Source organism: Sebastes fasciatus, chromosome 12 (genome assembly GCF_043250625.1).
Source record: "Sebastes fasciatus isolate fSebFas1 chromosome 12, fSebFas1.pri, whole genome shotgun sequence".
NCBI classification, from domain to species: domain Eukaryota; kingdom Metazoa; phylum Chordata; class Actinopteri; order Perciformes; family Sebastidae; genus Sebastes; species Sebastes fasciatus.
Window position 1 is genome coordinate 5,645,645 of NC_133806.1, and position 27,165 is coordinate 5,672,809.

The window sequence follows — 27,165 nt, forward strand, 5'->3', positions numbered from 1 at the left end:
TATAAACATTCTAAATGTGTCCCAGTTTATTTCCTGTTGCAGTGTATGTGAATGACATCAGCTGACAGGAAGTATACATGGACCCAAGCTGTTAACTAGCAACGCCATTCCTTCGCAATTCCATTGAAATGCCCTAAAACGGAGCGTTTCAGACAGAGGGTGAATACAGGTATATTCAGGCAGACAGTATGAGGAAAATAAAGTTTTTTTTAACATAACAGCATGTAAACATGTTCTAGTAGAAACACAAGATACAAGTACGAACCTGAAAATGAGCACGAGAAGGAAAAAAACTAAACCCCCAGATTTTATAAAATGGAAAAGTGTAATTCAAGAAGTAAAAGTTATGGAAAAGGGAACTCACAAAATAAGGAATATGGAGGATGTTTTTGAGAAGAGATGGAGTCTAACGGAAGGAAAAATATAGTTACATGGGTTAACACGCATGCACATATACATACAGTATGCTTGGAGGTGACCTGACATGTGAAGGAGGATGCATGTGTGTGTCCATGTAAATGATATTACTATATAATGATATTACTATATATTTGCGCTCCCCCCTTTTTATTTTCTATTAACTTATTTGTTGATTTCATTTATTATTACTCTCGTATTTTTGTACTATTATTATTATTTTTTGTTATGTGTGTTGTTTTTTTTTGTTTGTTTTTTAACTATACTCTTTCTTTTTGTCTTATTGTTATTTTTTTCTTGGTTTTGGTTTTGAATGTTGAGGTTGTTTTCTCTCTAGTGTACTTGATGGGGTTTGTCTGTAAGCTCATCTACTTAAAAGTTGGTTTATAGACTGTTGTAATTACAAAACAGTGGATTGCATATAAGATAAGATAAGATAAGATAAAATGAACCTTTATTAATCCCCGCAGGGAAATTCAGGTGTCAAAGCAGCAACATCAGCAAACAGAGTGAAACACAGGAGACTTAAAGGTATACAAAAATTATAAAAACAATAATAGAGATTTAAAAGATTCAGAGTGAATGGGTGAACATAGTGTGTGCAGTCCTTCAATAAATAAATGTAATATGTGCATATGTGCAGTCTATAAAGTGGTTTTTAGGATGTATAGTGTAAAGTAAGTGTAAAGTGCGCCAGTGGTTAGAGTCCAAGATGGTTGCAGATAGTGCATGTTTAAAGGTAGATAGTGCCTTTAAATATATGAAAACAGTCTTGAAAAAAAGGGGGGAAAAAGTATTAAAAAAAAGAAAAAGAAAAAAAATGAGCATGATATGGGACCTTTAACTAATCGATTCAAGCTCGTCGTGATGTGTTTTACTGGAGGATTAAGGGAGTATTTTATGAATGAATGTTTAGTTGCTTGTTGCTAGGAGAGGGGGGGGGGGGGGGGGGTGACGTCACGTTCTATTAAACAGACATGGTCACGACACGGAGCGCGTGCACGAGCCCCTCCCACCTCCGCTGCGGTTATAACGGGACCGGTCCGACCAGTGACCGACCAGACCACTCGGTGTTTGTACGTGTAGCCGGTAAATAAAGAGAGAAAGAGAAAAGAGATGTACTGGGACACCATCATCAAACCTGGAGACAGAAACACAGACAGCAAAGACTCCAAAATAAAGGTAGGTTTTCCCACTTTTATCCCTTTTATTTTGATAGAATACAGAAAATCACGTCATTCATTCAAATCATTCATATTATTATTCAGTAATAGTAGTAATAGTACCACTAGTATTCACTATTATTCAGTGTACTGACTTAAAACTTCACCTCAGAATACCTTTAAATATTACCATTAGTATTCAGAATACCTTTATATGATATTACAATAATATTGACACTATTAATAGTAATAGTACCATTAGTATTCAGAATACCTTTATATGATATTACAGTAATATTACCATTAGTATTCAGAATACCTCTATATGATATTACAGTAATATTACCACTAGTATTCAGAATACCTCTATATGATATTACAGTAATATTGACACTATTAATAGTAATAGTACCACTAGTATTCAGTAATAGTACCACTAGTATTCAGTAATAGTACCACTAGTATTCAATAATAGTAGTAATAGTACCATTATTATTCAGTGTATACTATATAGCTTTAATATCTATAACAATTCATCCCACTTAAAAAAGTAATAAAATATTGGGTTCATAATACTAAAAAAAAAAAAAATAGCAGGATTTCAGTTGAGAAATATGTTTTTTTTCCACTATTTTCTAACATTTTATATATAATAGAAATGTAATTTTTGAAAATAAAATAATGAAAATAATTCTCTTATCTATGACTGTATAATCATTCATGGTGTAGTCAATGACAAAAGCAATGCACTCAGCACACACAAAATAAAATAAATGTTAATTATCCTGAAAAAACTGACTTTTCCACACAGCACCTAAATGCATCAGAAATTAAGTTAAAAAATAAATCCTCACAGCTCTATCAGAATCAGAATCAAAATTGTGTTTATTGCCAGGTGTAAGAGGTATACACTAGGAATTTGCTTTGGTTTTGTTGGGGCAAGTCAAACAGTATAATAACAAAATAATAGATAAAAACATTAGAATAAAATAAGAATAAAAAAATTGAAATTCTACCAATATACAAAAGAAGCTATAAACAAAGTACTACATGATAACATATATGACCAAAAGATAATTAATGTTCATTACTTATTTCAAGTCTGTATGTAAAAGTACATCTGTTTTTGTTGGTGCAAGACTTTTATTTATGTGCCTCTATAGATATTGATCAACAACGAGAGTTGCAATGCTGAATGTAATCACGACTTCTTTGAACACAGATGGAGATTTGCCAGACTGGATATTACACAGAAGACTTCAGGACACAGGAAGTGCCAGCTGGCTTTGACTTTGCATCTTATGGTGAGTTCAGAGAATCACTTGCTTCATGTGTTTTTTTCTCTCCATCACAATCAAGTTAAACATGAGGACTTTTTGATGGCACACGGTTTAAACTCTCAGTGCAGACAGAATTATTATTTTTTATGTTTGTGCAATCTGTTTCCTCTGAACCTGAGCAGCTGAGCAGCTGAAGGACAGAGGAAATATTTGTGCAGACTGTATCATCACATCTGTCAGAGCTTTTCTCAGTGAGACCTTGACACCCGGGGGCTCTCGCTCAAACCCAGGATAACGGGGTGCTGCTGTGTTATGTGTGTGTGTGTGTATGTGTGTGAGTAATGCTTGAATGGGCTGAGGTAGGCAGAGAAAGAGCGAAACAGGGTGGTCAGGTTAAAGACACTCCCCTCTCGGTCTTCCCTAATCCTTTCCTCCAGACTTCCTCCTCCAACAGATTTAGAGTCCCCCCCCTCCAGAGACCTCCATCACTACTCTGTCACACTCCCTGCGCCGGCGTTTCCTCCTCTCTCTTCCTCCCCCTCCCTCCCTTGTTTCCTCCATCCATTGAGCTGAAAAAACCTGAGTGCCTGGTGCTGATTCGACAGTAAACAAGTGCTTTTTTTCTTGTGTCAACATCCACCGTCGAGATAAAAACTCACAAACTTACAAATTCACCCCATCTTTCCTCTCTTAATGACTCTTCCCTGAGCTGAGCTGTAACAAACCTCCTGCTTAAAGGACCATACCAATGATTATTCTTTTTTTCCTACGTTTTAAGGCAGGCCTCTGGTATTAGTTTATTTCAGCATGGTACGAAAAATCAACTTGCAGAGACTTGAAAAGAGCTTGTGATGCTATAGAAGTTAAGTTATCGTAATGTTGTAATTCAATGATGTTCACAACATCTGAAATTTGGTACTCAGCTGCTGCCAAAAAGCAAGGCACTCCCCAAGTCTGGTTGTAAGAAAATCCAACTAAAAAAGACGGTGATCATCCTGAAAAAGATCATGTAAATGTATTGCAAGAAGTATTCAGATTCTTCACTTAAGTAAAAGTAACAATACCACGGTGTAAAAATACAGCAAAGTGTACTGAAAGTTTCAAAAGTAAAAGTACTCATTATGCAAAATGACCCCTTTCAGAGTTTTACATTATGGAGCCTTCAAGGTCCTGAAAGATGATATATTTTTGTATCAAAATGTCAGGACTTTAGAGACATCTCTCCTTTTTTGTGGGTAATTTATAACTTTATTATTCTTATAAGTACGTGATGACCTCATGTAAATCCCAGCAGAGCTTCGCACAGCTCCAACCTGAGCAGGTCTAATGAGCCAAGTAACTGAAAACAGCTTTAATCTATAACAATGCATCATATTTCACAAGTTGATCATATGTTTTGTATGTAAAATCAAAGTAACTTTTGCAGTAAATAAATGTAAAAAGTACTTTATATTTAGATGTAGTGGAGTAGACGTATAAAGTTGCATAAATTGTATATACTCAAGTCAAGTACAAGTACATCAAAATTGTACTTAGTAACATTCCACCACTGCGTATTTCTCATATCTGACTTACATCACCTAAATGCATCAAAAATTGTTTCAAAATAGGCCCTCATCACAGAAAAAAATAAGAATAATTAAAAAAAACCCAGGTGATTCAGTGTTCAATCTGATATTTTTACTTATTTCGAGTGAATCTTCCCACCGCGCTGAAATAAATTGAAACTAATAGCTGCCCAGTAAGGATGAAATCATCAAAAAACTTAAAAAATGTTAAACATTAATGTGGAGTAAAACCATAGGTGTGGTCCTTTTTTACAAGCATGAACTGAGCCTCTATCCTGCCCTCATCATCTCTTACTGACTCCATCTGTCTGTATGTGTTTAACCTCCAGACTACCCTGGTGAAGACCTGTCTTTTCTGTTAGACAGTAAAGCACCCGGGCAGCAGCAGTACGTCGCAGAAAGCAGCTACCCAGAGCCACCAAAAGCTTCTCACACTTACGACACTAAAGGTGAAACCTCAAGATGTAAAAAAAAAACACACTGTGATGGCTGCTAATGTGAGTCATATGTTGTTGTTTTTGACTTATCTTACATTTTTTTTGCTTTTTTTTTACTCCTGCAGTGAGCGACAGCAACACCTCCCTCTTTAACCTGGACTCATACCAAGAGTTCAACTGGTGGGCCTCATATCCACAAGGTGAGCTCATACTTGTGCTGTTTTTAAAATACATTATTTTTAGGGCTGTCAAAGTTAATGCGATAATAAGGCGTTAACACAAAGGAGGTTGTAATGGGCTCAGTTTTAAAGCTAGAGTGAAGATAAGTGAAGAGATGGTATCATATGAAACTACAAACCTAAGGAATCCATTGGTACCAAACATGTCACCCTAGCTTGTCGTGAAAGAGGTTAAATAACGCACCAAACTTGCACTAAATTTTGGCGATGAAAAACTGGCATGGCCATTTTCAAAGGGGTCCCTTGACCTCTGACCTCCAGATATGTGAATGAAAATGGGTTCTATGGGTACCCACGAGTCTCCCCTTTACAGACATGCCCACTTTATGATAATCACATGCAGTTTGTGGCAAGTCATAGTCAAGTCAGCACACTGACACACTGACAGCTGTTGTTGCCTGTTGGGCTGCAGTTTGCCATGTTAGGATTTGAGCATATTCTTTATTCTCAATGCAGTACCTGTGAGGGTTTCTGGACAATATTTGTCATCGTTTTGTGTTGTTAATTGATTTCCAATAATAAATATATACAAACATTTGCATAAAGCAAGTATATTTGCCCACTCCCATGTTGATAAGACTATTAAATACTTGACAAATCTCCCTTTAAGGTTCATTTTGACAGATAAAAAATGTGCGATGAAACGTGATTAACTATGGACAATCATGCAATTAATTGCAATTAAATATTTTAATTGATTGATAGCCCTCATTTAAAAAAAAAAAGAAGGAGTTTCTCTTTGTGTCTAACTTTCTGTTTGACATGCAGATGGGCTGACAGTAGACCAGTCACCAACTGGATACCAGGAGTCTCCACAGACGTACCAGAGCCTGGTGCCCCAGACCGGACAGTTCAGCCCAGCCCTGGAGGGCAGCCACAGCCCCTTTCTAACTGCAAAAGGATCAAACACATTACAAAGTAAGATATTTCACATGTGGATGTTAAAACACCCCAAACCCACAGTGGTCTAATGTTTGCAGTTCAGGTTGTAATCCTTCTCTTTGTTCCAGGTGAGACGGATCAGAGCTACTCGTGTCACTCGGCTGAACTGTACGACTCTGACGGACAGAGGCAGCAGTCGTCTTTCTGGCCTGATTACTCCTCTCCCAGCTTCCCCACTCCACTACCTCACCTGCCCCCGGCCTCTTGCCCCTCGAACCACAGCCCCCAGTCCTCAGAGCAGTACTGCCCCCGTGTGGTCAAACGCAAAAACACACACCTCCAGAGGCCAGACAGAGAGGGCCAGATGACAGGAATGTCAGCTTATCCAGGTTGGCTTTCTTCTCTCCTCTGAGCTGCTCTTTAATTCTGAAAACTCTGATTTAAAACGTGTGTACAAAGCATAAAATATAGCGCCATATTGACCAACTACAACATTCAAATGCCACTTGCACATTAATGCATCAGTAACAATAATTCAATAGTATAATATAATATATAATAGTAAAACACTCACAGGAGCCATTTTTCAGATATTGTTTAAGTGCATACTTATGTAGTTATGTAGTACTTGCTGTACTGCTTCTTTGGCTCAAGTATCACAATATTTCTTCAACAATTGATTAAAACAGGTTAAGAAAAAAAAAATAGGTTTCCATTATAACTCCAGTTCTGTAAACAAATTAACGAATGCGTTCTTTCGTTCATTCAGGTTCTGGTCCAATCCAGCTGTGGCAGTTTTTACTGGAGCTACTTCTGGACTCTGCCTGCCGTACCTTCATCACCTGGACGGGAGATGGCTGGGAGTTTAAGATGTCCGACCCCGCAGAGGTGAGGAAATCTCTTGTTTTGGAGTACTACATGGCAGTAGTGGAAAGAAACTAAGTACATTTACTTAAGTGCTGCAATTTTGCTACGGTCTCCCCCGCGGCCAACACTGTTTAACAGACGGGCGCGCATGGGACACCGCCCCGCAATGATTTATACGTGTAAGAAGTAACAAACAGTCCCTTTAAAGGGTTAGTTCGGATTCACCAAATTCACACAACACAAACAAACTAACCGATCGAGGCAACGGTAGACCAGCAACTCCTATGTTCTGTGAGATAAAATTACTGTTTTTGTCACTGGAGTCTGGTGGCTTTTAAAAGAGCATAACAGCTTCAGGCCCCTGTCGCAAAGGGTTGTCTGACGCCAAGGTAAAGTGGTGAAAATATTCTAAATATAGTGTACACCTAAAGTGATATTGATTTTTTTAGGTGGGCCTTTTATCAGTTGTCTAGGTCCGTCCCCTGTCCACATTAGTATACTGCTTTACTTCCATGCTAGGCCTGCCTGCTTCTCCAAACTGGGGGCATACACTGACTTTGGTGACTACCCCACTTCTAAACATCCAAACTCTCTCTTTAAACCACTGGAGGTCAGCAAAGACATGATTTTCAGGGAGTGTTATTTTACTCTTTAATCATCTCATATTTATCTCGTGACTCTTTGGAAGGGCTTGACTCCGAGATTGGTAACCTTTGGACTAAACTACCGGATATCATAAAAGTATATACAGTAGTAAAAACTAGCAGTAAAATGCAACACACTACATACTTTTGCTACATTTTGCTGATAATACTTCTTATACTTTTAGTTAAGTAGGATGTTGAATGCAGGACTTTTAAAGGAGTTTCTTTACATTGTTGTATTGGCACTCAAGTAAAAGATCTAAGTATTTCTTCCGCCAATGTTACATGAGAGGTTTAGTCAGTGTTTTTCTGAAATATGAACACACCTAAGTTAAATTTTTTGTTGATCCCACAGGTGGCCAAGCGCTGGGGCCAGTGCAAGAACAAACCCAAGATGAACTACGAGAAGTTGAGCCGTGGCCTGCGTTACTACTACCACAAGAACATCATCCACAAGACGGCGGGCAAACGCTACGTCTACCGCTTTGTCTGTGACATTCAGGGCATGCTGGGAAAGACAGCGCAGGAGGTGCTGACCAGTCTGAATGTTTTGCCCACAAACACAGAGTCCTGGCAGTCGGGCCCCGGGGTACCAGCGGCGTCGGAGCACAGCAGTGAAACATGGGCGTCACAGTAGGGAACGGGTACCGGGACTCTTGTTGCTGCTGGCTGAGAACGACCAGCACATTTGAACAGAGTACTAGGCCTACAGCCTACACAGTGAACACTGCCTCCTCGAGCCCTGGCTGAACTACAGTATCCTCATGGGGGGGGGGTGTTGTCGCAGACAGACCAGGAGCCAATTTATAAATGCTGCATTTCAGGGAAAAAATAACCAAAAACTCATAAATTCAAGTCCTAACCCATAAACATATAGCTCCTTAACCTCAGGGCTAAACAACTGCAGCACAGGGGCATTTGAAGCACTATAAATAGATATAAATAGATGCAACATCAGGGGCCATATTTTCATTTGATGTTTTTCTAAGAGGGAATTGATTTGTAAATAGTGTTTATATGATCGCTATGTCGAGTTTTGTGCATTTATATTATTATTATTTTTTTTAATACAAAACTCATGTCTACCTCTTTTGCAAATCAAAATAACATAAACTGAGATTATTTTCAGGCACTCACTGTGAAAGTTTTAGCCCTTGTGATGATTGTATTGTGTAAATAAACTGTATATAAATATAGATTTGTGTGACGAGTCTCACTACATACACGTTAAGTACTCCGTCTGGATTCTGAAAATTATGAAAACATTAAAATGTGTGTTTCTGGTACTAAATATAAATGTTTTTGTTATATTGTTTTGCTTACTAGTGTTGGTAGGTGATACTATAGGGTTTTTACTCATTGTAGCTATGATATAATTAAGTTTTATGCTATTCCAGGGGTCTGCAACCTGCGGCTCCGGAGCCACATGCAGCTCTTCAGCTCCTCTCCAGTGGCTCTCTGTGGATTTTTTAAAATGGAAATGAATAACTGTTTTTTGTTTACATTTCCATTTATATTTATCATTGTTGTAGGTCTATGATACGATGATACGACAGAGTATTAGGGCCACATTGAGGAAAAAAATGAATCTGCGATTTCGAGAATAAAGTCATATTACGAGAATAAATTCTGAGGTTTACAAGAAAAAAAGTTGAATATTATGAGAATAAAGTCATAATATTATAAAGTAGTAATTTTACGTGTTATTTTCTTTTTTTCTCGTAAAGTTATGACTTTTTTTCTCGTAATATGACTTTTTTTCTCGTTAAACTATGACTTTATTCTCGTAATATTGCGACTTTTTTTCTCGTAAAGTTACGACTTTATTCTCATTAAATTATGACTTTATTCTTGTAATATTACGACTTTTTTTCTCGTAAAGTTATGACTTTTTCTCGTAATATTGCGACTGTATTCTGGAAATCTCCGATTTTTTCCCCCCCTCAGTGTGGCCCTAATCCTCCACAGTACATTTACACTTTGGCCCTCACTGCATTAGAGTTATATACTATATACTTAGATTATAAACTGCGTTACCTTCATCACAATGATCAAATGTTTTGCACCAGTCAGATTTTTTATTTTTTTTTGTGCCTAAAATGGCTCTTTTGATAGTAAAGGTTGCTGACCCCTGAGCTAGAAACTTATATTTGACACTTATAACTTAATAGTTAGTTACACTAAAGAAAAATACGGCCTAAAAATAAACTGGAAATGAACAATAGTATGATTTTTAAATGATTAATTTTAGTTATAATATTAATTTCCGCGTCTCATGCTGCCCTCAAGTGCTACTCGGAAGTAGTGAAGTTGCTACAAAGTTGCTACACTGCGCATGTGTGGCCTTTGTCCTAGCTTCCTTCAATGGGCCTTGAATGCGTCTTTTATTATACACTGTAAAAAAACAACATTTTTTTACATTTTTTTTCAAGAAATTTTACATTTTTTGTCTGTATTTCAAAATGACAGAAACAAATGTAAAAATTACATGTTTAATTTGTGATTTATATGTAAATGGTCTTAGATTTACAGTATTTTTTGTAATCACAATCGTTATTATCTGTATTTCAAGCTTTTCCTTGATAGTTTTTAAAGCTAATTATTCTGTTTTTTTTAGAGGTTTATGACTCTATTTTAACAATTAATTTATGTTAGAAGAAAAGGATTTTATGGAATTCTAAAAATATTTCTTGTAAAAATACAGAATCTTTTTTGTAAAACTTCTGAGAGTTAATGTAAATTTGGGCTTTTGCAACGTAAAATTAAATGTTTCATTTGTGATTTATATGTAAATAGTCTTATATTTACGGTGTATGACTATTCTAACAATAAATATATATTAAAAGTAAAATATTTCTTGTAATATTACAGTAATAAAGGCTAATTATAAAAAGATAATTACTGTTGTTTTTTTACAGTTTATTTATTTTAATTAACGGACAGTATTTTTGTTATTTTTTTTTGTTATTTTACACCTCTTTTTTTTTTACAGTGTAGAGAACATTATTATTATCACAATATTAACTTCCGCGTCTCATGCTGCCCTCAAGTGCTGCTCGGAAGTATTTACATCGCAGGTTGTTATTAATTAAAGTTGCTGCAAAGTTGCTACACTGCGCATGTGTGTGTCTGTGTCCCAGCTTCCTTCAATAGGCCGTGAATGAGTCTGTACCTGGAGGTGAGAGCGAGAGGGGAAATAAGACTTCCTCACATTTTCACATATCTCCGCAGTTAATAGGTTAAAAAAAACAAATAATGCCTCCCAAAACTATAAAGATGGCTTTAGCAGACATGCTGGAGGATCTGTCTGAACAGAACTTCCAGAAGTTCTGCCACCATCTGCTGGACCGCAGAGAGGAGCCGCAGGTCAGACGCAACCGGGTGGAGGGCAGGAGCCGCCTGGACATCGCCGACGTGCTGGTTTCCACTTTCGGAGAGTCCGAAGCTCTTGAAGTGGCTTTAGAGATACTGACAGATATTGACTGCAACAACGAGGCGAAGAAACTCGGTGAGACCAGCTGCTGTATCCTTTAGGATGCTGTGTTTTTCTCTTGCAACAGTGTAATATAGGCTATATACATGAGGCCATATCATGTAAACCACATAGAATCGATTAGCTTTAAGCCAAAATGCTCAGATATCTAAACAATCTAAATACTTTCAGTGCCTTCCGATTTTACTTTCATTTTCAAACTTGCCAACATGTTGGCTCGGGACTTGCCTGTCTGGACTTGGGACTTGACTTGGGACTCACCTGTCTGGACTTGGGACTTGACTTGGGACTTGGGACTTGGCTCGGGACTTGGGACTTCACTTGGCACTTGTCAGTCTTGATTTGGGACTTGACAGTCTTGACCTGGGACTTGACTCTGGACTTGCATGTCTGGACTTTTCAGTCTGGACTTGGGACTTGTCAGTCTGGACTTGGGACTTGACTTGGGACTTGTCAGTCTTGACTTGGGACTTGACTCAGGACTTGTCAGTCTGGACTTGGGACTTCTCAGTCTAGACTTAGGACTTGACTTGGGACTTGCCGTCTTGACTTGGGAGTTGATTCGGGACTTGGGACTTGACTTGTGACTTGGCTTGGGACTTATCAGTCTTGACTTGGGACTTCACTTGTGACTTGTCAGTCTTGACTTTGAACTTGACTTGGGACTTATCAGTCTTGACTTGGGACTTCACTTGTGACTTGTCAGTCTTGACTTTGGACTTGACTTGGGACTTGATTCGGGACTTGGGACTTATCAGTCTTGACTTGGGCCTTGACTTGTGACTTATGAGTCTAGTCTTGTGACTTGACTTGTGACTTATCAGCCTTGACTTGGGACTTAACTCTGGACTCGCCTGTCATGAATTGGAACTTGTCAGTCTTGACTTGGGACTTGACAGTCTTGACCTGGGACTTGACTCTGGACTTGCATGTCTGGACTTGGGACTTGATTCAGGACTTGGGACTTGTCAGTCTTGACTTGGGACTTGAGTGTAAAGACTTGAGACTTACTTGTGACTTGCAAAGCAGTGACTTGGTCCCACCTCTGCTATGCAAAGATTGAAACTACTCTCCAGGATTTGAATTGTAGCTTATTTGTATGTAATTGACCTTTTTTAAACCACGTTTGTTCTGCTACCATCACGTAAACTTAAAACAAGTATTATTACGCTGTTATCTTCTAATGCGGGCTGAGTCTGTTCACTACAGCCGGATTATCAATACGTTGTTTCTGGCTCTTCACTTGTGCTGCCTCTACCTGTACAGCAGCTTCATTTAGTTCCATGGAAATGACGTAATGCTTGACTGCCGGCCTTTTTTTTTTTTTTCTTACAGAGGAAATGAACTTGAATAAACAATCTGGAAATCTAATGATTTATTTGGCAATGGCCCCGACTAATGTTTACTAAAGCGTAAACTGTATGCAGGACAACTGGCAGTGCTATTAAACACGTTTCTGTTTTTACAGCCAGTAAGACAACTGGAGGACATTAGACATCTCGTTTTCACGGTGAGTTGACCTGCCAAAAATAGTTTTTCTTCCTTGCATGTACTGATGTTGTCAACATGTAAAACATTGTGCAAAGCAAACCAATTTATTTTGTCTTAAATACATTTTTTTTTTTTTACAGCTGCAAGACCCTCAGCAGGAGCCATCGTGATGGGAAAAGGTATCCATCGTATCTTTGTTACAATTTCAAAAGTTGAATTTTCGACATCTTCAATATGTTTCACAAAGCAACATTTTTCGACGTTGCTGTATAATCCTGAAATAAGACAAAGTATCAATTCACTAATGTGTTAATGTTGTTCTCTTTCTCCTCAGGGAAACACTCGTGTGTGTGTGTGTTCTCATCCAGGACGTGAACATTGTCGCACCATAACGGATGAACTGCCCAGCAAGAATATTGTCATACAAGAGTGTTACCTGCAGAAACCAACCTGAAAGACTAATCAATGTTTTGTACTTTTTTTAATCATCATAATAAAGTCTTTCTTGGGTTTTTTCCTCTGGCTCAAAGTGTTTTTAAAGGCATGCGTATCTATCAGTATTGGTCCTATTTCCACAATACGTTTGTTTACATGAATTAACCTTTTATTGACAAACAACAAGCTGATGCTTGTTGTTTGTCAATAAAAGGTTAATTCATGATGAATAGATGAAGTCCTCTATGAACATTTGACTATTCAGGTTATAAACCGGCCACACATTCATCTGTTTGACCTGTTTATGTATTTTTACTAGGGCTGTCAAAGTTAACGCAATAATAACACTTTAACGCCACTAATTTCTTTAATGCGTTAACGCAACTTGTGATTTTCAGATTGTAGCGGGCTCAAATTAAGAAAACCTGAGGAATCCATCTGTACCAACTATGTCATACTAGCTTGTCGTGAAAGAGGTTAAATAACGCACCACACTTGTACTCAATTTTGACGAGGAAAAACTGCCATGGCCATTTTCAAATGGGTACCTTGACCTCTGACCTCCAGATGTGTGAATGTAAATGGGTTCTATGGGTACCCACGTGTCTCCCCTTTACAGACATGCCCACTTTATGATAATCACATGCAGTTTTGGGGCAAGTCACAGTCAAGTCAGCACACTGACACAATGACAGCTGTTGTTGCCTGTTGGGCTGCAGTTTGCCATGTTATGATTTGAGCATATTTTTCATGCTAAATGCAGTACCTGTGAGGGTTTCTGGACAATATTTGTCATTTTTTTGTGTTGTTAATTGATTTCCAATAATCAATATATACATACATTTGCATAAAGAAAGCATGTATGCCCACTCCCAATGTTGAAAATAGAATTAAATACTTGACAAATCTCCCTTTAAGGTGTATTTTGAACAGATAAAAAATGCGATTAATTGTGATTAACCTTTTCCTAAAAAAATTACGGAATAAATAGCTTTATGACCGTTCACACACCGTTAAAACAATAAGGCATGATTTACAACAAGAGATGTAATAAAAGGGATTTATTAATGTTGATAAGTAATGTATTAGTCAAGTCAATTTTATTTATACAGCCCAGTATCACAAATTTTGCCTCAATGTGCTTTACAATCTGTACAGTGTACGACACCCTCTGTCCTTAGACCCTTGTAGGAATGTAATAACTTTTAATTAATGTTTTAGACTGTAAAAAACTACTTGTACAAACAACTTTTGGTTCCTGTATTATTTTTGTCCGAAGAAGAGTCTGTGCATGACGTCCGAAGAGAACGAGGGTTGGTCACTAACGGGACAGCGGAGGTAATTATGTCCTTCTCCGGCTCGTTCTCGGGCTCCTCCATAAGGGCCTGCAGGGGAGGCAGAAGAAACTGGAGTGAGTCAGGTAAATGCATCCATCACCAAATTATTATTACCAAATGGATGGTGGATGGATACTCTACCGATTGTACATATTAAGTTCAGTTTAATCGCCATGAGCAGTAGTTTTTAAAAACAGTTGGGTCTGGAGGAGCTTTCTAAAGTCTGAGAAAATAACTCAGATTACGAAGGGATTTCTGAATGGCCACTATTTACAGGAGGAATTAGTACAGCATGCAAAACGAGGGTACCTGGCTGTTGTTCGTAGATTTGCTCCCATTAAATGGCATCTAGCTAGCTAGAAAGGGCATAGCTGTCTGCATGACACAGCAATATAAATTACATTCATTCATTCACTAAGTCGTTGGAGTTTTCCTTTAAAAGAAGAAAACAGTGGATGAATCTAAATCAGTAACTTGAAATAAGTTTGCACTATTTGGGGGGATGTTAGTACTTAATGTGAGATGGATTAGAACAAAAGACAAAATGTGAAAGCATTTCAAGAGACACGAGAGTTACTTTAGCAAGACTGCAGTAGATATTGATAACAAAACCTGCAGGACAACATAGTGCACTACATACAGAGGTAGTAGTCATTTAACACGGACCTTGAGTCACCGGCTGGCTGGCCTCTGGGGCTTTGGACCCGTTTCCATTTTGCAGCTGAAGCCTGTTTTTGGTCACACTGCAAAACGTATTTGACAGCAACGTCCATTTTGGTCCCTGGCTCGCAGGTTGACTTCATGTCGCGGAGGAAGTTGACATAGCTGTGCACAAAGGGTAGAGTGGTGGCCTTTAATGTCTGCCAGCGTTACTAAAACCAACATCCACCGCAATTCACTAATGCATTCTGTAATACCTGATTTTGTCCTTGTCCTTCGAATTGTACAGGTCCTGCAGCGTCTCCAATCGGTGAAGACCAAAGCCAACAAGGGCCTTTCCTTTTTGGCCTGACTGCTGGGATCTGTCGCACGCACGCTGAAATCTGACTTCTGTCAAAACCTCAGGGTAAGCAATCGCGTATGTGGTCAAGGAATCCTTCAAATGAAAAGACGTGTGTTATTATTAAACACGGTTCATATTAATTCAATTCAATTAAAAACACTTCATTTGTCCCTCAAGCGGTGATTTGAGACAAACATACATTTGAGAGTTGTTGAGAGCAAAAAAAGGTGGATAGTGAGCACATCCAATCCCATTTGGGTGCAGGATGAACACAAGCAAATAAAAACAAGAAGAGGTAGTCTGCACACTGAAATTTGCACGCTCAATTTTAACCTACACAGTCTTCATCAGGCAAACATCAGGCTATATCACATAATACAAAATAACACCTCTATTAATTGGCTATAAACAGAAAAAACACACAATGTCCTAAGGAGAGGACTTCTGTGAAACACATTTTTCTTCTTTTTTTTTTTTATTTATACGTTTTTTTTCAAAAACAAACATGCAAACATTAGCCAAGTTTCCACCAAAAGTTCCAGCTACTTGAAACTAAACTTGGAACTACTTCACTCTACTCCTTTGGGAACTTGCAAATTTCAGAGTGTGGACAGCATCTCCTTTTTTATTTTATTTAATACCTTGTTGGCCATCAGCGGGCTCTGACTCATTGTGTCCTGTCGCTGCTTCTGGTGGCTAGCAACCAAGTAACCAATGTAGCTCACATCATTCTCCAACAGCCATTTGAAGGTCTGACCTTTATACTGGCCAAACTGAATCGTACATCTGCTCAGAACGAGTCTTTCATTACGAGGGTCCCCTCCCTCCGAGAGAATGCGGGCCTTCGCTTCGGCCTCCACCTCCTCTGGCTTCTTCACCGTCACAGGAGGACCTCCGTGTCCAGCAGGAGGACCTCCGTGTCCAGCAGACCACTGGCCGGCCGTGTGGTTCAGAGCCTCCTGTGAGGGCTTCGTCTCCAACTTCCCGGTCGAGGTCTTACGGAAGGTAGGGTCACCTTTCTAAAGAACAGGAACAAAAATGAAAACATGAAAGTATTATTTTTGATGACCACCATGTTAAATAGAATATTTGTGTGAAGTTGAACTTACGTCCACACAGTCTTTGGTTTTTGAATCTGTTGAGAAAAAATATATATATTGGTGAGAGGCCGATAAAAGACAGTCTTTTACTGTTACCAGTGTGCCACATACAGTGTGTGTGTGTCAGGATGTACACTGTAGTGACCGTTTCATAAAAATAACCTCTTTTAATCATATTTGCTCCAATTCCACCCACTGCTGCTTTAAAGCGTCATACACAGTTATAGAAGAGGAAGAGTTATAGCTCTGAGAATATCCTATATAAATACTGTGAAAGTATCGAAACACTCAATCCACAGGGAAATACACACAGCCCGTATTCAGAAACTTTGCATTTGAAACAATCTGACAGGATTTCTGCCCATTCGTGATGTCACGAATATACAATATTTAGACGCTTTACACAATTTTAAACGTAAACATTCTAAATGTGTCCCAGTTTATTTCCTGGTTGCAGTGTATGTGAATGTCATCAGCTGATAGGAAGTACACATGGACCCAAGCTGTTGCCTAGCGTTGCAATTCTGTTGCAATTCTGTTGCAATTCCGTCAAAATGCGCTAAAACGGAGCGTTTCAGACAGAGGGTAAATACAGGCATATTCAGGCAGACAGTATGAGGAAAATAAAGGTTTTTTTTAAAATTACAGCACGTAAGCATGTTCTAGTAGAAACACAAAATACAAGTATGAACCTGAAATGAGCATAATATGGGACCTTTAATAAGGTAGAGATCACTCACACAGTGTCTCTGCCTCCTCGTTGCAGTTTATCTGCCTCAGTATTTCCAGAGTCACCTGAAGAGCTTTGGGCTCGGTGAAGGTTGAAACCAGGAGATCTGTGATCTGCCATAAAGTTCTATCCTCCACATCCCTGTAGCGGACCCGAGGCTCTTCTCTGCGGTCTCTCAGAAGGTGACAAAACGTGAAGAAGTCATTTTTACTCAGATCCTCCAGCGTGCTCCCCAACGCGTGTTTGATTGTCGGGCGGACCATTTCTCAGCCATAATTACGCGCCAGATTCAGGTTACTATCGCGCCTAAAAATTCATATTCTTCTTCTTCAAGGTTTATTGGCGGTTGGCAAACAACGATTTGGTGCATTACCACCACCAACTGGTCTGGAGTGTGGATCATGCTTGCTAATAATTACTATATCCCAAAAAAATAAATAAAAGAAAAATTAAAGAAAAATTAAAAAGAAAAAAGAAAAGAAAAAGAAAACAAACAACCTCATATTTTTCCAATCATATAATTTTTCTAAGATACTGAAATAATGTACTATAACACTCATTTAGTGAGTTCTTTTGTAGAATATCTATTAAATCAAAGTGTACTTTAATCTCTTTGAGGCCTTGACTCAAATCTTTCTTCCTCATATCTCTCACAATGCAACACGACATGCTCCATCGTTTCCTCTTGTCCACAATAATCACATTTACCTGTGTCATGTTTACCTATTTTAAATAGTGTGCTGTTTAGTCCGTTGTGTCCAAATCTAAGTCTCGATATGATTGTCTCATCTCTCCTGTTCCTTCCTACACACCTCATTTCTCCCACTTTCCTCTGAACTCTGTAAAACCACCGTCCTTTCCTCTCTTCCTCCCATTGCTTCTGCCACCTTTCCCTCAGTCTCTGTTTAATAATGCTCTTCATTAGTCTCTGTTTAATAATGCTCTTCATTTCTGTTTTGCTGAAGCTAACTGTCAAATCAATGTCGTTATTTTTTGTAGCCTTCTTTTGCAATCTTATCTACCATTTAATATCCTTTGACCCCTATGTGTGCTGGTATCCATAAAGATATTACTGTAAGCCCCATCATTTGAATTCTGTATAATGTTTGTTGTATTTCAATCAAAATGTCTGGTCTGCTGTCTGAATGACAGCTGCTTCATCTTCTTACTCTTCTTTCAGGGTTTATTGGCGGTTGGCAAACCAGCTTAAAAGTGCATTACCGCCACCGACTAGACTGGAGTGTGGAGCAGTAGATTGACAGTTACAGTCCACACACCACATACAACCACATCATCCTTTTTTATCCATCACCCTATTAAACACTATCCCTTTAGCCATCATTCTTTTACTTCTATCTATCTACCTATTTATATTTATTTTACTTTATTTTATCTTATTCTTTTTAATCTTGCCTTAATTTGATTTGCACACCTGACTGACAGCCACCACACTGTACACAGTCACATGATATTGATCTTGCCCAGTTATGTTGGCTTTTTTAAAGTTTTCTTTCTTTCTTTATTTATTTGTTTGTTTGTTTATTTATTTATTTATTTTTCTTTATTTTTTTTTCTTTATTTTTTTCTTTCTTTAATATATTTTTCTCTTCATTTTGTTTTATCCATATTTCATTTGATTTTGTTATGAGGAAAAGGAAGAAGAAAAAAAAAAGAAAAAAAAAAAAAAAAAAAAAATATATATATATATATATATATATAAAGAAAAAAAACAGGAAAAAAAACAACCTTGCCCTTAAGTAATGAATTAGAAGATTGTGTACTTTCTTAGATGTCTTTATAGCATTAGTATCTATCAGTATCTATCAACACTCAACCTTTCCCCCCTGTCTATCTGCAGTACCTATTTTATTTGCATTTTATCATACGGTAACTAGGCACTAACAGAGCCATATATACATGAGATAAGATCCTTCTCAGTACAGTAATGGCACAGCAGACTAACCTTTGGATTTGTCCACAGGTTGACTCAGTGTACCAGCGGTGTGCATTTAAAGAGTTTGGAGGGTAGATACTGTAAATCTGTAGGCTTATGTTGTCTTTATGTTTTTCAAGCAGGCAGAGGAGCAGAGGAGCAGAGTACAGCAGAGACTCCGGCCCTGGAGACCAAAGCTACGATCTCCCCCATGTCCTCCGACCGCGCCCAACACTGTTTTGCAAGACGGGCTTCACTAGATAGAACTTTGCGGTTTTGGTGCTTCCGTGTAATTTGTGTTGGAGTCTGAGTCTGAACAGCGTAGCCACACGTGAGCACGCATGGGACACCGACCCGCAATGATTTATACGTGTAAGACATTACAAACAGTCCCTTTAAGTGTGTTGAATATATATGCCAGAATAGTATATAGCAGCTGATGGTGAAATAAGTCCAGGATTTTTGCTTTGTTAAAATCCACAAGAATACGATAATACGATAATACTTTATTGTCAGACAGGTCTGAAATTTGTTTTTCAACACAGAAAGGACAAAGACAAGAAACAAGGATACGTACATTTAAACATTGCAATCACAGAAGACGATATTCAGGGCCCTTCAATGTACATTTGATCTGGGATTAAGCTCCATATTTAGTTGTAGGATTGACTGGTGTACAAAAGAGTGCTTCAGTCTAACCTTATTAAATCGTGGAGCCCTGTATCTCCAATTTGATGGTAACAATTCATATTCACTGTTCAAAACATGGTTGGGGTCAGAGACGACTGCGTTAGCCAGCCTTAATATGTTATTATGTTATGATCTTGTTCAACAAAAGCGTGGACTCAAATGCAGACACAAACACAAGTCTTTTGAAGGTGTAACAAATATAATTTATTACAATAATATAAAAGGAACTGTGAACAGGGCTGGGGTTCCTGGAGGTCCGAAACGTGACAGTAATAAAGTCTATACTCAATTCACAGAACAGGGGGCACAAGGAGGGGGTGTCCAGGATTTCCTCCAGAGAAACAGATGAATCCACTGGAGCTCCGAGAGGTGGAATGGCGTCGGAGAGTGAACAGGCAGGGTAGTAATTAAGGTAAGGATCCAGGTCGAGGAGGAGCAGCGTGTAGGAGTGAGCAGGCAGGTTGGTACCAGGAAGCAGGATAATTGCTGTCAGCTGCTCCAGCAGTGCCTGCCTAGGAGAAGGAGGAGGAGGAGGAAGGCCACACCTCCCAACACACTGACAGACTAGACCAGGGGTGCCCACACTTTTTCAGCATGCGAGCTACTTATAAAATGACCAAGTCAAAATGATCTACCTACTATAAAAATGCAAAACATATATTTATTTATAAATATATTGAGTATTCTTTATATGTACAATATATGTTGGTGTACCTTGCATAACTGCATGAACCCATATTGTACAATATAACTCTGTACATTTTTTGTCATTACCTTACTCTGATGACTTGCACTGAATGGAATCAGCCAGGGATGCATAGTCCGGACAGTAGCTGCTGATAGCCAGCCTCAAGCACACTTCAAAATGATCATCAGTCAAGGTGGAATGGTATTTGGACTTAATAATCTTCATGTGGGAAAAGGCTGACTCGCATAAATAAGTGGAGCCGAATAATGCAGTCAAGGAGGTAGCACATTTCCTCATGTTGAGGTACTTTTCCTCTGTGAGTAAGTTCCAGAACTGTCCATGAGCCCTGGACTTAAGCTGAATGTCAGCTTGTAGTGTCAAAATCTCATCCTCCACTCCAGATGAGTTCAGGTGAAACAGTGTTGCAATTTTTGATGCAAGTGAATCAGCCTCAGCATCTTCCCGAAAAGGGTAGCACATGAATGTAGCGACTGGCTCCAGTAAAACAAAGTCTTGAAAGAGTGTGTCAAACTGTGACAGACAGTTCTCAATCTGCTCTGATAGGCTGACGTCTATTTTAAATTTTTTTAATGCCATGCGATCTACCCACACTACCTTTGCGATCGACCGGTAGATCGCGATCGACGTATTGGGCACCCCTGGACTAGACAAACCAGGGAAAAACACACAGGAGACAAAAGGGCAGGGAAACAGAGGAAACAAAAGGAAACACTAGACTGCCAAAGTGATATCATGACATATTATGAGAGGCTGATTCATAGAATTCCTCAAGGGGTTGACCTACAATCTTTGAGCAGATTTTCATTTGGTGAAGCAGTTTTGACTTTAAAGTAGTGACCAAACTCTTGTACCATGTAGTATAACAATACTGTAGAACACTCATAATCACAGAAGTAAAAAACAAAAGAAGAATTTGTTTACTCGCCCCAAAAGACCTGAGGCGGCGGAGAAAGTAAATTCTTTGTTCCCTCCTGTTACCTTCAAATTTACTAACATCTTTTATCCTTGGGGTCAATTTGGGGTCAATTTATGTTAGGGCCCTAAAGCTTTTTGAAGATTATAAAGTTGCATGTTATAGTGACCTCAATATCATCCAAAACAAATGTGTGTAAAATGTTGATTTTTCTTATGTTTTATACAGCTAAAACAGCCTAAGAACACCAATGCGTACAGCATGTGTACAGGACATTGAAAACATATCATCATTTTAATTTTATGTTTACCCAGTTGTCCCCATTAAATTAGGAAAAGTCATTAAATAAGAAGCAAAAAAAAATGATGAAATGATGTCAATCATTTATTTAGAGATGTTAAACATTGAATGTGGTCAAATTGACCCCAAAGATAATAGGAGGGTTAATCAAAGAATTTACGTTCTATAATAATAATAAGAAGGAATGGTGGGTGTTGTTTCATATTGATTTCCGACAACATGTGAAGGCACCACTCGTCTTCCTTATGATCATCATCAGCAGCGGGTTGTTCAAGGAAGAGGAAGAAAACTCTACACGTCCTCCTCGGATCATCTGCAAACACAAAGTGTCCGTGATCTCTCGGTGAGAAATGCCTCCCAAAACCATAAAAAAGGCTTTAACAGACATGTTGGCGGACTTGTCAAAGGAGAACTTTGACAGTTTCCGTCACCAGCTTGTTGACCGCAGAGAAGAGCCGACGGTCAGACGCAACAGGGTGGAGGGAAAAAGCTTCTTGGAAATCGCGGATGTGCTGGTGACAACTTTTACTGAAGCCAAAGCTCCTGAAGTGGCTGCTCAGTTACTGAGAGAGATTGGGTGCTCCGATGATGCAGACAAACTCGGTAAATATATTCTGGTTTAATGCAGAATGAGAACAGAACATATTCGGCTGCAGAACATTAAACCATTAAAGTCTGCTTGCAGAGAAATGACAGAAAATTGACAACGTTTAATGTGAAAATGTGATTATTTGTAGTAGTTTCTACGTTGTTGAAGTTGAAAATCAAAGTGAATATCATTGATCTAACAGTTAACGCGCTTTATTTTTTTACTTTCACTTTAGCAGTGATGGGAATTACGTCTCTTTTTAGTGATCCAGATCATTTGGCCCAGCTCACCAAGAAGAGTCGGCTCTTTCGGCTCCCAAACGGCTCTTTGTTTTACCACTTCTGCCTTTTATAATTCAGTCACATTTAGCGCTGTTTTGACTTTGATTAATATGTGTGCACATATATCACTTAAATTATTTACCTTATTTACCTTAAAATTTCCAGAATACCATAATTTTACATTACGTTTCCGACTGTCACTCATCTTGTCTGCTATTCGCACACCGCACCGCACCACCATATCTCCCAGCCCTAGCATGTAGGGCAGCGTATGTGGCACCGCATTGGTTTTTCACCACTGGAAGGGCACCGTAGAGGGCCCTTCATCACGTTTTATTGCAGTGTAATCGTAAACCCCATTTTTTTCCTATGTTTGCTATGTTCACTGAGACACGATTACTGTAAGAAAAAATAGCTAAATTCATCTTTTTTATCTATTCAAAGTTTCTGTGATTAAAAAAAAAAAAAAAAAGTACAAAGCCTGTGCATGCTTTTGGGCTAGGCGATATGGAGAAAATCAAATATCACAATATTTTTTTACCAAATACCTCAATACCGATATTGCGACGATGTTGTAGGGTTGACTATTGGTGCTTTCACAAAGTATTTACACAATGAGATTTTTGATAAATAATCAGGAATGTGGATATAATGACTAAGTGGGTAAAACTGCAAATAACAGAACAGAACAGAACAGTCTGGTAACTTCCAAAAATTACATCACTTTACTGTAATGCAGCCTTTACAACCATGAAAAGACATCACTTGTGCCATATTGCGATATTACGATATTACGATATCCAAAAGGAAATATCTCGTTTCATATCATGATATTGATGAAATATTGATTATATTGCCCAGCCCTAGCATGCATGCATATGTACATCCATTCAAGGCTTATTTCCATCTTAATACAGCCACATGGTACAGCTGTACAATAGAAAAAGGTATATCTGACAAAAACATAATATCTTGATATTGTAAACATTGATTAAGTGGCTTTAGATTCGCTAAAATTTGCAAAGACCAGTTAAAAACATACAGTCATTGAACATTATTAAATTTGGGATACATTTTAGCACATTTCAGCAACAAGAACTGTGGATTTTGTCTCCCATCACATACATTAACAGTACCTCAGGAGGCTCTTTTAACAGCCTGTATGAACAGGAGTAATAATTTCAGCAAGCAAAAACTGTTTCAATGTGAATCCAAGGGAAAAGGGAAACTGGAGCTCACTTATTGAATTGCAAGCATTATTTGTACTAACAGACCAACGTTTCAACACTACTGTGTCTTCATCAGAGTCAAAGTGGGCAAAAACAAAAAGGCAAACACTGTTTAGTCAAGCTAGAACAGGTATACAAATGTCATTGGATAACTGGTTGAACAGATTTTCAAATCTATTGAATAATGGATCCAAGAGTGGGAGTTGCCACACCCCATGCACTATAATCACATCAGGATCAAAAGAATACAGATATATCATAAAGTTATGGAGACAGAATTTCAAAGAGTACATGTACTGCACCCATAAATTGTAATAAATTAGAGAAAACGGGACAAATTCACTTAATTTAAGCCTAGGCCAAATTTGTTCCACTGTGTTAAGAATGAATCCGGTCTGCCTCTCTGCAGAGCAGTGAGTTCATTATGTGTCCAGGACAGTGGGATTTCTTTTTTATTCCCCAGAGCGTTAATGATGCTGCAGAGCCGTGGGTAGCCTGTGGATAATGCAGAGCAAAAAATAATAATAAAATAATAATAACAAACGTTATTTATATAGCACCTTTCTTAACAGGGTTACAAAGTGCTTTACAGAAAAAACAGCAAAAACACTTCGCTATAAAAGTGGCATTGCATAATCCGTGTGTTGTGCTCATATTGCAGTTTTGTGCTCATATTCGCATTCCATCATATATCTTTTTTTTGTGTTATCAGAATCTAACAGTGTCTTCCTATTTTTGCAGTTAAAGCGACGTGTGGACAGTCCTCCCAACCTGGTCCCGGTGACTGTGAGTTGTTCTCCTGTTTGTTTGTTTCTAAATATAAGACATTACAGATTAGCTGTTGTAGAAAATTAGTTGTCATGTAATGAAATGAAACTGTTGAACGTTCACTATCATTTGTTAATATCATACATTTAATGTTATTCCATTCAATATTTGATGGAAAAGATGCTGAGATGTTTTCAAAGTAGCCTACTGTAAATATGGCAAATATCTATAATAAATACATGGACACATAGGGTGTGCATAAACACTAGATCGGTCCATCATCAAGCAATTTTAATTTTCCCCAAATGTGTTTCAGCTGCAGGACCCTCAGCTGGAGCAGCTGCTGTAACTACCATGGCAGAGGGTGAGTGCACAGGTAGCATGATGTCTTCTCAGTAAATGCCTTGAACTCATCAGATTGTCTAGAAACCCAGAATCTGACTATGAAACCTAATTCCTAATTTACTGCATGGTTGGATTTTTAGAAGAGGCCTAACTTGTTCTAAATAGAGTAATGAGAGAAGCAGTGCTGCATGGTATTATTCCATTTAAATGAATAGTTTGACACTTTGGGGAAATATAATTTTTCTGCGTTCTTTCTTAGAGTTGGATGAGAAGATTACTGTGATGTTTGTGCATTAATAGATTTTGATTCAATTGTCCCAAGAGGGATATTTGTTTTCACAGCCAGTACACAGAAACATAAAGATATACACATAGCAACACACAGATATACTTTAAGAATAAGAATAGAACTAGAGCCAGGAGACATTTAGCTTAGCTTAGCATAAAGACTGGAAGCAAAGGGAAACAGTTAGCCTGGCTCTGTCTCCAAAGTTGAAACAATCTGCCTACCAGCACCTCTAAAGCTCACTCATAGAGGGCTGCAGGAATGAGTCCTAAAACCTGGAAATGACTTAGCATTTTATGCACATATGGTTCCCTCGTTTGGAAGTCAGTGGGTTTTTTATAGGGATGCAAATTTAAAAAAAAAATTTAAACCGATAACCGACCCTTGTTAACCGATAATTAACCGTTAACAGACAAGATTAGTGCGTTGCATGCAGCGGAGAGCGGTATTGATCATCTCATCTACCTCTTGGCAAAAAAAACATGAAGTCATATAAATGCCATCATAAAAACCTAAAGATGTGAGAACTTCACAGAAGGGCATTCGCAGAAAACGTCATTTCATAACTGTAAGATGTTCCCTTATTCTTTCAGATGTAGATTAATGTCAAAATGATGAATCCACTATTTTAATATTTTTTTCCAAACATCATAATGAACACTTGATGGGTCACTATTCCTCTAAAACACTGCTGCATGAGTCCTGTTTGTGTTTTATTTTATCCCCATTAGCTGTAACAACAGCATGTACTCATTCTGGGACCCAAATGCAGTTAAAAATGTCTCCAATCAATGAAATACACATACAACTGAACTATAGAAATCACTGTTATATAATCTTAAGTCCTTTTCTCAGAAATGTATCAAGTTGGCTTCATGTTATCTTCTAATCAAATCCGTCATTGTAAAGTCACCGTCTCTCTCTCTCCTCAGGGAAGCACTTTGTGGATAAACATAGATCCCAGCTGATCGACAGAGTGAGCGACGTTGCACCCATTTTGGATCAACTCCTCGATGAAAACGTCATCCGACAAGGGTGTTATGATGAAATCCTGGCTATCCCTACCACTCGGGATAAGATGAGGAAGCTCTACTCTGGTCCTCTGAATGCTGCTGGACCTGCTGGCAAAGATGTCTTCTACAAAATCCTTGAGAAATATGAGCCATATCTCATTGCTGAGCTCAAGAAAAAGAAGTGAATCTTGTGGTAAAATTCATCATTAGACCAAATATACAGTCTACCTAAACAAAAAATGTTTTTTTACAATAACAATGGTGAAATATTAATGTTGGTGCTATGTCTCTGTGGGGGTTTTCTAAAAAAGAAAGCTTCATGTTTAAACAGAGTTGTTTCCCTTCAATGTACACTTAAATTAGTTGAAATGTGTACGGAGTGTGGTGCCTTTGCTGCCCTGATCAGTGAGGCTCATTTTTGACAAGATGAGTTTTCATGTAAAGTTTAAAACCAGATTCAGCAAATATTTATCAGACAATCATGTAAGAAAGGAATGAAGATTCTCACCAGACATGTAATGATTTTATCCAACAATTAACAAATGGAACGACAGTCTGTTCTTAACCTCATTATTTTATGTAAATTAAAACATGCTTGATCATGAATTATTATCCAAAAGTTCAGCATGTAAAGCAGGTTGATGTATGCCAAATATGTAAAAAAATAAAAAAAATAGTTTATTATATTTAGATATATAAGTTTAATTACTTTTAGTGTGCCCAATAAGAATACGTTTATTTTTGGAGAGTAATTTGAAAATGTTTTCCACTTGGAAATTTTTATAAATTTATAATAAAATCTTCTGATTCCTATGTGTGGTTCTTACGTTTTCAATGAATGGAGAGTCTTAAAAATAGTATATGAAGCAAATATAATGATGTAATAGAGAGTAGAAAATGAGTGCTCGTCTTTCCCTCCAGGTTTTTTGAAGATGTGCACATTGATCTTAACATTTATTTATTTCTGTAATTGTTCAGAGGGATCCTGACATATTGTTGCACAACTTTGTGCTTCTTTCTCAA

The 27,165-nt window shown here is 38.0% G+C and overlaps 4 protein-coding genes across 7 annotated transcripts; 3 read left to right on the top strand and 1 right to left on the bottom strand.

The window, feature by feature from the left end:
- Positions 1–1,446: 1,446 nt before the first annotated feature.
- On the top strand, positions 1,447–8,693 carry etsrp (ETS1-related protein). 2 transcript variants are annotated; one of them, XM_074652808.1, is made up of 8 exons: positions 1,447–1,599; positions 2,803–2,884; positions 4,758–4,877; positions 4,991–5,065; positions 5,873–6,022; positions 6,115–6,375; positions 6,756–6,874; positions 7,853–8,693. In XM_074652808.1, exons 1-8 carry the CDS (start codon positions 1,534–1,536, stop codon positions 8,132–8,134), a joined length of 1,155 nt encoding a protein of 384 aa, XP_074508909.1. In that variant the 5' UTR covers positions 1,447–1,533; the 3' UTR covers positions 8,135–8,693. The 2 variants fall into 2 exon arrangements, with proteins under 2 accessions (XP_074508909.1, XP_074508910.1); XM_074652809.1 differs by having other exon boundaries at positions 4,791–4,877; positions 7,853–8,255.
- Positions 8,694–10,633: 1,940 nt separating this feature from the next.
- LOC141778516 (apoptosis-associated speck-like protein containing a CARD) lies at positions 10,634–12,998 on the top strand. The gene is made up of 4 exons (XM_074652821.1): positions 10,634–11,005; positions 12,459–12,500; positions 12,622–12,660; positions 12,816–12,998. The coding sequence occupies exons 1-2, from the start codon at positions 10,753–10,755 to the stop codon at positions 12,482–12,484; spliced, it is 279 nt and encodes a 92-aa protein (XP_074508922.1). The 5' UTR covers positions 10,634–10,752; the 3' UTR covers positions 12,485–12,500; positions 12,622–12,660; positions 12,816–12,998.
- Positions 12,999–13,962: 964 nt separating this feature from the next.
- LOC141779830 (uncharacterized) lies at positions 13,963–17,407 on the bottom strand. The gene is made up of 6 exons (XM_074654863.1): positions 17,097–17,407; positions 16,366–16,391; positions 15,898–16,275; positions 15,171–15,349; positions 14,920–15,078; positions 13,963–14,301 (listed from the first exon to the last, which is right to left on the bottom strand). The coding sequence occupies exons 1-6, from the start codon at positions 17,347–17,349 to the stop codon at positions 14,259–14,261; spliced, it is 1,038 nt and encodes a 345-aa protein (XP_074510964.1). The 5' UTR covers positions 17,350–17,407; the 3' UTR covers positions 13,963–14,258.
- Positions 17,408–21,865: 4,458 nt separating this feature from the next.
- LOC141778514 (apoptosis-associated speck-like protein containing a CARD) lies at positions 21,866–26,456 on the top strand. Of its 3 annotated transcripts, none has more exons than XM_074652816.1 (4): positions 21,877–22,234; positions 24,472–24,516; positions 24,815–24,874; positions 26,062–26,456. In XM_074652816.1, the coding sequence occupies exons 1-4, from the start codon at positions 21,982–21,984 to the stop codon at positions 26,325–26,327; spliced, it is 624 nt and encodes a 207-aa protein (XP_074508917.1). In that variant the 5' UTR covers positions 21,877–21,981; the 3' UTR covers positions 26,328–26,456. The 3 variants fall into 3 exon arrangements, with proteins under 3 accessions (XP_074508919.1, XP_074508917.1, XP_074508918.1); XM_074652817.1 differs by having other exon boundaries at positions 21,878–22,234; positions 24,815–24,862; XM_074652818.1 differs by lacking the exon at positions 24,815–24,874 and having other exon boundaries at positions 21,866–22,234.
- Positions 26,457–27,165: the final 709 nt, after the last annotated feature.